The sequence below is a fragment of the Filicampus tigris genome, chromosome 3 (genome assembly GCF_054856515.1).
Source record: "Filicampus tigris isolate MCC_2025a chromosome 3, RoL_Ftig_1.0, whole genome shotgun sequence".
NCBI classification, from domain to species: domain Eukaryota; kingdom Metazoa; phylum Chordata; class Actinopteri; order Syngnathiformes; family Syngnathidae; genus Filicampus; species Filicampus tigris.
Window position 1 is genome coordinate 26627304 of NC_141219.1, and position 12371 is coordinate 26639674.

Consider the following 12371-nt stretch of genomic DNA (forward strand, 5'->3'; position numbering starts at 1 on the left):
TGAACACATTTTGGCAGCTGATGTGTGGTTGTTTTCAGCATAGGAATAAAGTGAATGCCTTTTCATTGCTCAATATGAGTGAAAAAGAGAACGCCACCACTTATGATCGCACCGTTAGGCAATTACCAAACATTGGTGGGGGTCTTCTTTCATGGTTGCATCTTCTTCCCATGAGACCTCAATCACGCAAAATTATCCCAATTGATTCGACCTCAGTGACTTTTTTCCCCTTGAGAACAGTGGCAGCAGAAGGAAGCAGAATAGGGGAAAGAAGTGAAGATGTTAATAGAAAGAGCCTTTCTGTGTCAGCCTGTTCTCTAACACCGTGAAATTCATACTTTGTACATTCTTCAGGTTGTCAAGAAGAAGGCACAGACTCTTATCTTCTCCTCACACATAGAGTTAATGGTCACAGTCCCTGACTCACTTCTCTTTGTCAGAATCGGTGAAATAACAAAAATCTGCAGTCAGGTGTAAATGAATATTCGTTTCCTGAGGGGAAAGATTTATTGTCTTACGCTTTAGGTTACAGCATATTCGTCTTGCATTTTTTTCCCCCCTGACTTGTTGACGTATTTGTTCACCTTGTAGAATTCGCCTCACGACTTATTTTATTCTGCAGTTGGCTGACAACCAGTCCAGGATGTACCTCGTCTCTCGCTAAAAAAAATCAGCTCCAATAGGCTCCATTTCACCCGTGACCCTAATGAGGACAGGTTCCATATAAAATGGATGGATGGACTTAATTCAGTGGATGCCCATGCAGGGACATTACTGATGGGAATCTAAAAGCACCTCAAGTAGGCTCATTTGCAGTGTGGGGAATAACAGCGTTAAAGTATAACGGCATACTAACAGTGTTATTATTTGAGTAATAAAATAATCAAATGCATGACTGACAACGTCATTGCCATTACTGATGATGTAACATAATCTGGATACGTGTGAATTTTGTTTCATGGAACCTTGGGTGAGCGTGCGGAGGAGAAAAATGATCTCCTAGTTACGGAGAGCGCAAGTAGAAAATGGTGTAAAAGAGCTAGCTAGCTAGCTTGCGAGCACGCATGTTTGCTTGTGCGCATGTGTGTTTTCAGCATCACGTTACACTCCTGCGGGCTTCTAGCAAAATCGGTGCCTGTTTAAAGCACCAGCAGACCTGGATGCATGAAAACAACCGTTTACCCCATGATCGACCAACCTACAAACATCGTATAGCAATATAATATAGCTTAACATACTCTTACTGAGTGTTGGATAAAACTCGGTTTACTCATGGCCAGATTTTCTTTATTTATTTGTACATTTAAGTTACGTATGTGTGTCTTTGTTTTGATCTTAAATGGAGTGTGGATATTTATTTTCAATATTTAATTTTGATACATTCTGATTTGTATGCCTGTGGCAAGTTGCAATCTGTTGAGTTTGAATATATACCAAATGATCTCAAATATACCGTGTTGTTTTTATTCTTCATTCAGCTATTGTAAACCTATTTTACCCTATAGATAGAACGTAACAGAAAAATATAATTACTTATCGGAGTAACTAATTACTTTTACAAAGGAGTAACTAAGTTGATAACTCAATTACGTTTTGGAATTAAGTAATTTGTAACTATAACTAATGACTTGTTTTTAAACATATCCAACAATGCAGCTTGTTAGTAAACACTCACCTGCATTAGTTCTGTACATCTGTCACAAATGAAATCCAATACAAGGACTGTATCAAGCATCCTACTTTCAAAATAAGAATAACAATCAGAGTTATTACACCTCTCGTGTTCTGTTTATGTCAGTCTTGGTGCTTGTCAGTTCCATTGGCTATACAAAGTTGCCAATGAAGACCTGATGTCATAATAGTTCTGGTAGTTCTGTTTGTATTCAGCATAGAGCTCCAAACAGAACCCAGAACAGGACAAGTTGTTTCGAGTTGTTACAAGTGGTTCCAGCGGATCGAGGGATGAACTTCACCTTGGCCACATTACAAACAAATGTATGTCTTCTTCTGCTCTTGACTGAAAAGTAAATTCCATTTTCCAGCTGTAGGGAGAACTCTACAGTAAGGAAGGTTTCAATGGCGCTTTTGTCTTGCGTGCCGTTCCGTGACGTGGCTGTGAAATGAATGACAATGTTATTATGACAAGTCTTACCAAGAACACGGCGCTGCAGGAGCTCAGACTCTTAGCTTTAGAACAGTATATCTTTTGTACAGATTCACCCAAAGGGGTGCTCAGGGATGTCAAGCCCTTGTTGCCCCTTGAGTGCCATCCTCACAGTTTCGTTCAGTTGAGAGGAAGTCTCTTGGGGTTTGGAGCTCATCACGAGCACTGGGATGACCCCACCTGCTACATTTCAAGTGTCAAGCTCAACAACAAGCTGTTGAGACAGTTTAGAATAATGGGGCACCCAAGCAGCAAGTACTGTACACAGGGTGATTTGTCCCTTTGCAAATTTATTGTAATGCTTCTTTATTCACTCAAGAAAGCACATCTCGGCTTGTGTTTATCTTCTCTTTTGCTGTGTATCAGTGGAATAAGCTTTGAACCCACCGGAGCTTTTATTACAGTAGGAGAGCCAAATAGAGTGTATATGTTTGGACAAACTCAGCAATTGAACATACTTGCCTAATGGCCCGACTTTTCTGGGAGACTTACAGTATGTATTTCACTGGCTTCCCCTGTTGTTCTACCAGAGTCACAACGCTTATGCGGTGCATCCCAACATAATGAGCTCAAGTTCAGTACTATTCTCGGCGGAGTTTGCTTGTCTTGGTAATATTGTAGCAATGTCTTTTTGTTAACTTTCTTATGTTAATAAAGTGGGTTTTTTTTTGTAAATGTAAAAAACAACTCCCGATATTTGAAGTGGCTAAAATTGTAACATTCTTTAGTTTGGGCATCTATAACTACCATTTTCACCAAATACATTCGTTGTGTTTAAAAAAGAAAAAAAACATTAGAGTGCACCACTTTGAATAGCTTGTGAGACAAGAAAGAATAGGTGTGAAAAAAGCAGTGGCCCAAAAGAATGGCAAGTAGTACAAATATAACCAGGTTTCAAGGTTTTAAATGGAAGGCACATGCCTATTTTAAGGTTTGTGGTTCTGACTTAGCTCCTGTCACAGACTCAGCATTGGCAACCTGAAAACATTTGAAAAGCTGTACAGTGTAGTGTACGGCATTTGTATGCTGAATTTAAGAGACAATTTAAATATTGTATATATAAATTTGGATTCGTCCATACAGACAAACATTTTAGATACCGCTTATCTTCATTATAGGGTCACGGGGTGTGCTGAAGCCTATCCCAGATCACTTTGGCCAAGATGTGGGGTACACCCTGGACTGGTCGCCAGCCAATTGCAATCCTATTTAGATTAATAAAACAATTAGAAAAACATATCAAGTCAGTCAAATACTTAAAAGATGCCAAACAATATTCCTGTGTAGAGAGAACAGCAACACAAATAGTCAAATGCAAGCCTAAAAAAACTAAAAATATAAAATAAAGAAATAAAGAAAGAATAATAATATATATATTTTTTTAATTGCTCTGTTATTTTGAGGTCTGAATGTTGTATTGTATTGTATGTAGTATGTATGTATTAATTTTCTTGTGTTCTCCTGCCATCATCACACAAAATAATCCACAGTCTCAGTGCGTCAATGTGCTTCAAATTAGGGTTGCACGATGCGATATGCGATTTTGATATGTACCTAAAGAATTGACATTGTTATTATCTAATGAAAAAAGTAGCATGCTTATTTTGCCGTATGAAAAAGAATGTGTTCTTAGCTGATTGACAGTAATTCCCCGAGATAATGTCCAACTATTGGGTGGTGATTAAGTTTGCATTTGACCAGTCAGATGCATTTAAGTTTGCATCTGACTGGTCAAATTCAGATATATACATATAATTCCAAAAGTGAATTATTGCATGTCTTTGCGATATGCATGTTGCATAGGCGATATCAATATTTTTTCGATATATTGTGCGACTTTACTTCAAATGTTTGCAAACAAAGGGATAGAAGCCTAGCAGAGGACTAAACGCAGGCTTTTGCACAACTGCTTTGACTGGAGACATTCATCCTGTGTTCGGTTGGCAGCAGGTGATGCTCTGTGTGTCTGCTTGCAACTTCAGTTGGGCGAATCGATAACAGCGGCTATTACTTACATACCGTCAATTTATGATCGATCCAAGTTTGAAATAATATCATTGTCTTGCAGCGTTTTTACTATCCTGTCAGGTTACTGTTTCCATGGCGATTCAGAATTTGCAGTTGTTGATAACAAAACTGGTCTTGTCTTATGATCACCTCCTGCACTAACAAATTCAACTTTCAACCTTTCATTTGTTGCTACTTTCATTAACAAGTCTTTCTTCAATTATCTTGCAGCAAGTAACAAAGGTTTCTGAATGTGAAATATAATTTGTAGTCTTAATAGACAGATTGATCACATGCTAATCCTCTTTCTCCATTCTGAAAAGATCAGAAAACTGACACCATGCACAGTTTTTGTTTGAAAGAATTGCAGATCCAAAAGACCAGTTTAACGCCAGCAAGGTGAAGCCTTTCACCTTCATATGCAGAAAACATTTGGTTGGAGGCCATATGGTCCCACAGTTGACAATCCCGATCCCTTGCTGGCCACTGCCTGAATCGAAGAGGTAAGCCATTTCCATCATTTTCTCTTTCTTGCTTGGTTTTTGGCCCTACTCCGACTGCCTGACGACATTGAATGATGAGGAAAAATGTAAAGCCAAACTGTTTTCTACTACTGCGTCTGGCCACACTCTTTGACTTGAGTGCCTGCGAGGATGAGGTGCTCCAGCGAACTCCTATATATATATATATATATATATATATATTAGTTCTGTCAGGCGATTACAATTTTTAATTGTAGTTAATCACATTTTTCATAGTTAACTCGTAGTTAATCGCATATTTTATTTATTGTAATAAAATCCCTTGATTTTAATTGTAGTTAATCACATTTTTCATTGTTAACTCGTAGTTAATCGCATATTTTATTTATTGTAATAAAATCCCTTGATTTTTCTGCCCCATTATTTTCTTGAATTTTAATATAACATGAATAAGAGGATTGATTTTCTTATGCAAATACTTTATTAAAGCGAAGTCAACCCAAACATATTATTTTTTAAGAATATGCTCCATGCAAGCCCACTATTTGAAACAAGGCATTCTGACAAATATTGCGTTTGTGGAATAAGAGTTAATCCACCTGTTTTTAGTCATCACTGGGGGCGGCCATTTTGTCACGTTTCAACTGAAAATTATATCGCAGTTGCTCAGGGCTCACGTAACGACCAATCACCACTCACCTGTTTTCTGAAACTTAGCCATGATTGGTCATTATTTGAGCCCTCAGCGCACTGTGATGTCATTTTCAGTCGACAGAAGTAATAAAATGGCCGACCCCTGAGATGGTAAAAAATGGATGGATTTTACAACTTAACTCATATTCCACAAACACAATATTAATCAGAATGCCTTGTTTGAACTAGGGGTGCTGCATAGAACATATTCTTGAAAAAAAAAAAAAAGTTTGGGTTGACTTTCAATTGAAAAAACAAGCATTGGATTCAACTCATGCAAACAACCCCTCAGCCATTTTCAAACACATACACATACACTTTCAGCTGTTACTGAAAGCATGCTACTGAACACCAATTGATTGGCTAATCTTGTCTTGCTTTAGAGAAAATATATATGACAAACACAACGCTGCATTTTAAGGGCAAGCAAGGAAATTCTATCTAATCCAAGCAGTCTATGTAAACATAGGATGTATCTGTATGTAGGTACAGTATTTATGTATATGCTGCAGCTACGTATGATCGAAGCTAAATATTAGCTGGATATGTGCATTTGTGTGTTGAACTTGTTGGTTCAATGTTGCAATTAGACGTACTTCTGACTTTGGGTCATGAGCCGCATCGCGTCATTCTATGGCTAGGCAGGATGAGCGACCCCGTGAAGGGCGACTGCTGCTACTGTGGTGCCGCGCAACTGTGGAGATCTGTGGGAATTGGCCCGCCCAGAGTCGCCGCCGCTGCCGCTGTCCACGCTTGCCGGCCGGGACGAAGCGGGCCGAGGAGCTGAGCGCGAGTAGGGGCGAGCTATAGTGCTATTGCTACACATCTTCGGCGGCAGGAGCCCAAGGCTGCGCGCCACGCGCGCACACATTTTTTTTTTTATGTCTGACCACAACACAGATAACCCAATTCGTTACAATAAGCTGCTGAACATTCAAAGATTTCAATGCCTAAAAAGTGTATACAATTTCATAAAGACCTTTTAAAGTTACTGTATTTTTTTCATTATAAAAATAGTTTTAATATAGTTAGCAACAATTGTAACTGTTATTGTATGTATTTTTTTTCAATCACCAAAAGTGTATATGTACTGTAATGACAACTTGTAGTTAACTTGAAGACTTATGTGTGTCATAGGCTATTGCTGCTGAGTATTTAAAGATTTCAGTGTCTTAATAATTTACAAAATTAAGAGATCTTTATTGTTAGTGTATTTTTTATTCTGGTGTAATTTCTTAGAATATCACCCGAATGGTTTGCTTGTATTTATTTTTTCTAAAATATGTACCATTTACTTGTCAACTTTTCAACAAAAACATATTTAAAAAAGGGAATGGGCTGAAATTTAGGTTTGCACTTCCTAATTCCTGTTCACAAATTGAAGACAGCTCATTTATTCTCCAGTAAAGCAACTCATGATTCTTGTCTTTACATGCTCATTGATAAAAATTAAGCAATGTATGTAATTATGAGTAATTATCATTCCATAACCGATAAATGAAATACTGGTCCACAGTACAGCTAACTTTTCAATGGCCAAAATAGGATCCATTTCCCCTCAGTAGGTGTGAATGTGAGTCTGAATTTCTATCTTTATCGCTATCTTCCCTGCAGTTGAATGGAAACCAATACAGGATGCAGTCTGCCTTTCGTCTGTAGTCAGTTGGGTGTGAAAGACAATAGCCGAATGGACATTTTTCTGTTAGGTGAATATACAAGGTATAATATAATATATAATATAATCTCGGGAACAAATGTCAGAAGCAGTTTTTTTTTTTTTTTAATGGAAGAAACACAAACTCTGAAAGAGAGACAGGTGATAATAGATTCAATCTTTTTGCCTTTTCATTTAAGAGTGAAGTGTGCTTTATGGTCCATGAATGATATAAACCAACCTACATATAAGATTAAGATAGCTACTGTTCGTCAAATGAAAGCAAGACAAAGACATTTCAGTAACTGAAACTTGTTGTATTTGTGCTTTGGAAAAAAAAAAAAGACAAAATGCGTAAAAAGGAAATCAATACTTACGGTTTAATCTTATATTACACTCCAGAAATGGGAGAGTCAGACATTTCCTTGGAAAAGTGCATGGGCTGCACAAAGTCAAATTGATGTACTGACTTCCAGGCTTGCGTGGGCGATTGACTGGCGACCTGTCCAGGGTGTACACAGCATTTTGTTCAAAGCCAGCTGGGAGAGACTGCAGCTCACAATGAAGTCCTTCCATACAACCCTTCTCTTATTTTATTGAAGAAAGTTCAGCTCAGACTGCCCCCTGATACAAGTGTTTTTGTTTTATGGTCCAGGTCCAATAATTATTGATGTATAACATCCAATTAGAATGCAAACTAACTATGAGCACTGGACAAAGTGGTTGCTTTTTCCTCACCGTGGAAGGGTAAGAGTTGAAAAATAAATGTCTTTCAGTTGCTGTGTATTGCTGTGTTGGTGTCTCATTAAACCAACTTATTTAAATGTAACACAAAAATAAAAAAGAAAAAAAAAACAGTCACTTTTTTTTAAATCGTCAAATCCACCGAATATAATACATTTTCTGCACTTTTCCAATGTTGTGGTAATATCTGTTATGAAAATGTCTTGAATTTGTGTCCAATGTTGACCAATCGTGTCTGGTTGCACTTAATATGAGTACCTTTGTTAAGGAATTCTTACTTTACACACCAGCTATTAGGTAAATGAAAACATTGTCAAATCTAAATTAACTGATGAGTCACTAGATATCTCATTAAGGACTTGCAATGGTTACTTATTAGATCCCTCGTTAACACATTGTTAAAACCAAATTATGGTGTATTAGATAAGAACAGCAATAGCTGTCCAAATTAGATGTTTAGCTTCACTGCTAAGTGTGGTGCGAGTACCTATCTCTAGTTGTACGCAAATTGGTGCCTGTTACAATGTGTGTAAAAGCTTTGTTGTTGTTGTTTTCAATCCAATACAGAACATTTGTTCAGTAAAGTCTGTTGTATTTAATTTTTACGTACATTTCAATTGAATATCTTTGGAACTGTTTGTTTTAGGTAAAATTTTAAAAAAGTTTATTTAACTTTTTTTTTGTTTTTAATTGACCTAATGAACTATTATTTTTATTTTCCTTTGATCACAATGGTAATGTTGAATCTGAACATAACAGTGTCTTAAAGATATTAATCATACTTGGATAGCAAAATACCGTATTTTTACATGGTACTTGGTTTAAGAAGTTTGAGAACCACTTTTTTCCCCATTTTACCCACTAGTAGTTCAGGAATGATTTCTTACACTTCTTACAGTTTTAGATGTTTGCTCCTAATGACCGCAGGATCAAATATCTAACAGCTAACAAGGTGGCAGTAGTTTGAATTTGCCAAATGGTGTGCCAACACTTAATTTTTTCCAAATTTATTAACTCATTGTGAAGACTTTTTGAGGTCAATATTAACCTATTTATAAGCAGTGAATCTTGAATATGTCCACCATTTCTACGTAGAATCTGTCTTTTGCTGATCAGATTTTCATCAAACCATATTCAAATCAATGAGGATTCAATCATTTGAGGAGCAACTTTCTAACTTTGTGGAGTATTTTTTTTTTTTAAAAGGCAGGTTAATACCGAACTGACGCAAGGATTTAAATAAACAATAAATATATGACACTTTCATCAATGAATAGATTTTCCTTTATTATTTCTTGAATTCACATCATGTATAGCAGCAAAGTTTATTTTCTTGTCTAGAAGAAAAGCTAAATAGATTAAAAAATAATAACTTATTGTTGCAGGCCTAAAATCTGTCAAAACTCAGGACTCTATTGTGAAAGCAAACAAATAATATTACCGCTAAATTCTGAATATTTCATACTATATTAACATACAGTACATTAGCCATTCCTCCTGGCTGACGAACACCATGACGGAAGTTAATTCATTTCCGGTTCAATTTAGTGTATGATTTTCTCTCCAGAATCCAGACACAGTACAGTTTTCCTCTTTCAGTTTGGTACGTTTCCAAGATCAGAATTGAAATTTGCAAAACCGTACGTAGATTCTCAACACAATTCGTACAAATAGCAAAACAACATGATCCCCCTGCAAAAGCCATTTTCTTTCTCAAAATGCTTAGTACAGCTCTCAAAAGTGAATATCTGTGTCAGTGAACATATCCGTGCCATCAGAATGACTAGGCTTTGTGTCATTGTGTACATAGAAACAAGCTTAACATATGACAACTTGTTCAGCCATTTTGCATGAAAAGATATATACTGTATATGTTGAACGAATGCCAAAATGTTGTGGGGTGTATGACAATTTAACAAAAGCTCATCATAATACATTTTAATCAACATAAGAAAGTTACAATGTAGGAAACAACATAAAATTGTACATAATCATTTGCACGGACGTAGCAAAGCATTTGAAATGTGTTCATAGAATGAATTATTTTGATGTGCATAAGTGACACAATGATGTGGACATTGAACAAGTAGTGTTGAGAAATTCAATTCTGATATGACAAATGTATCAAAGCACCTGAGAAAAACTGTAATTTTCCTGCTATTTTGCTGTTCAAAGTTGGATGCTCTCCGCTTTAGCGCGATTCCAGTCAGACCTATGTGAAAAGTGTAATTGACCACCCAAGCACTTAATGGGGGTGTTAAACGTGCTAGTCGTGTCATTCTTAGCTTAGCATTTAGCATGGCTTCTTCGTCTTTTCTCGTCATCTCTTTCTGAGTCTGATACTTGTCAGAAATGTGGCTTAGTCGCCGCCTGGCAGGCGACGATTACTGACTTAGGAGCAACTCTGCAACGTGTTTAGGCGGGCTAGTAACCAGACGAAGCTGTTGCTAGCTAGCTGCTTCTGCATAAGTAGCACGGAGCTTGCCCTCAACCTCCCACGGTAGGTGACATGAGTCGAGCGAAGCTTTATGAGACTGCCTTGGTGGTTCTTCTTCTTTCTTTTGATGGTTGTCTCTGCGTTTAAGTCTCAGTTTTGCTGTTCACTTTGTACTAATGAGACAAAGAATAAACTGTCAATCTTGACCCAGAGATAGCGATGTGAGACTGCTTATCTCGAGCCTTGAATAAGTATTTAAAAAACATGATTAACACCTGAGCGCTACCCTAAGTTTTGCAGAGCGCGCTCGAGTGTTCTCATTGACATCAGTCTTTTTTGGGGTGATCACCTTTTTGGGCAAAGGATGCCAATAAGCACTTGCTCCATTCTTTTTTGTCTCCACTGGCTTTTCCTTCCTTGTACCTTGCTTCCACAGGCCAAAGTGATACTGCTCTATATTAGACAAATCATCACCCTGAAGGAAGCGCTTGACCAGTCGGTCTTCCAGAGAATGAAATGTGATGACGCAGAGACGTCCCCCAGGTCTCAGTGCTGTCCGGGCAGCGCGTAAACCAGAATGAAGTTGGTTCAATTCATCATTCACAAAGATGCGCAGAGCTTGAAAGGTCTTGGTGGCCACATGCGCAGGTCGGTGGAGTCTGTCCTTTCGAGCATACATTGCAGCTGCAGGAAAAGATCCTAGAGACAGACACAGAGAATATTTTAATATCAACAATACTACAGCATTCAATACCACAACGTCCTCATATAGGAAAATAACAGGTGGGATCACCAGGCCACAAAATTGGACTCCCTCCATGCCTTGACTAAATCTATTCTTTCCATGAAGACAATGAACAGAACCAGCAACTAAGGACAACCTGGAAGTCTTCCAACGTCTGCCAAGAAACAATGTGGCTTTATGCCATGTGCCTGATTTATTTGGGCCATATGTGATTTGTCAAGAAGTGTGAACAGTACAATTCTTTATTTTTTTAAATCTGTCCGAGGCCACTTCATATGCAGATACAAATTGGATAGGTATCCGATGCGTCTGCAGTATGAACGCTCGTCCATACGCATCCGACCTAGACGTCTCCATGAAATGAGGAAAATCGAGGAGGGTCGTCTCATTTCCCGAAATTGCAACGTTATTTCTGCCAACTTCCGCCTCGCTCCTCTGTCAATCTGAGGTGAGCCACTGCCATATTTACTTCCGTAAACACTGTGCCATGTGACGTCGTTTTTTGTGCACGTGTGTCACATCATGGACATGTTCCGTTCACATTAGAAGTAGCATTTGTTTTTGTAATGTGAACGAGTACTGTACATAAAAAGATTAGATTTCACCCCAGAAAAAAAAATCTAATTTGGGCATCAAGCTATGCAATGTGAACGTAGCCTTAAAGTCATACTTAATAAAAAATTCAATTAAATTAGAGCAGTCTACTTTTGTGAGTATGTATTTATAGACCAAATGGCAAGCAGGAGCAAGCCCCTGTTCCTGTACTCCGAAAGCACCCTCCACAGAACAGGACAAGGCGTGTGGTAAAATGCCTTTTCTATGTACACAAAGCACATGTGGACTGGTTGGACAAACTCCCATGCACATTGTTGCTAGCAGAGCTGCGCATTTTACTAAAATTTCCTGGTCCGTTTATTGCCTTCCGCTTGCAGCCGGGGTACCCATGTGCTGTCCGTCTATCAGCCTTTTTGTCTGTCCGTAAAAAATAGTAATCGCCTATAGGCCAGTCCACCTATCATTGTAAACGGGCTTCCATTTACGTTTTCGTCTACAAACTTTGACCAACTTTCACTCACACTTTCACAACTATGAACTGCTGGTCTTTTGTTCAGCGGGCTGGGATGGAAACTACATATCGGTGTAGGTTGAAATATCTGCAGGACTCTGCTATCAGCTACCAAAGAATTGAATTTTTGAATCGAGTGGAACCAGGTCCATCATTCCGGTTCTCCCGAAACCGAGCAGATTTTAGAATGTCAGTGCTAAGTTTCGATTCCTAGTTAGCCGCGCGGAAGAGCTATGTACCAAAAAAAAAAAAAAAAAGGGTGCGCGAGACATGACACACATGAAGGACTCCCAGACTATGAGAAATAAGATGCCTTGGTCTGATGAGTCGAAGATTGAAGTTTTTGGTGTTAATTCTTGGGAGATGGGAGAAAGTTGCA

The 12371-nt window shown here is 38.1% G+C and overlaps 1 protein-coding gene across 2 annotated transcripts in view; it reads right to left on the minus strand.

Moving 5' to 3' along the window:
• Positions 1 to 9040: 9040 nt before the first annotated feature.
• Positions 9041 to 12371, minus strand: part of mettl15 (methyltransferase 15, mitochondrial 12S rRNA N4-cytidine) — an 82284-nt gene continuing 78953 nt past the window's right edge. For both annotated transcript variants that reach the window (XM_086026130.1, XM_086026131.1), the window contains exon 6: positions 9041 to 10880. In XM_086026130.1, coding sequence (XP_085882256.1) covers positions 10450 to 10880 — 431 coding nt within the window. In that variant the 3' untranslated portion in view covers positions 9041 to 10449. The remainder of the gene's footprint in view (positions 10881 to 12371) is intronic.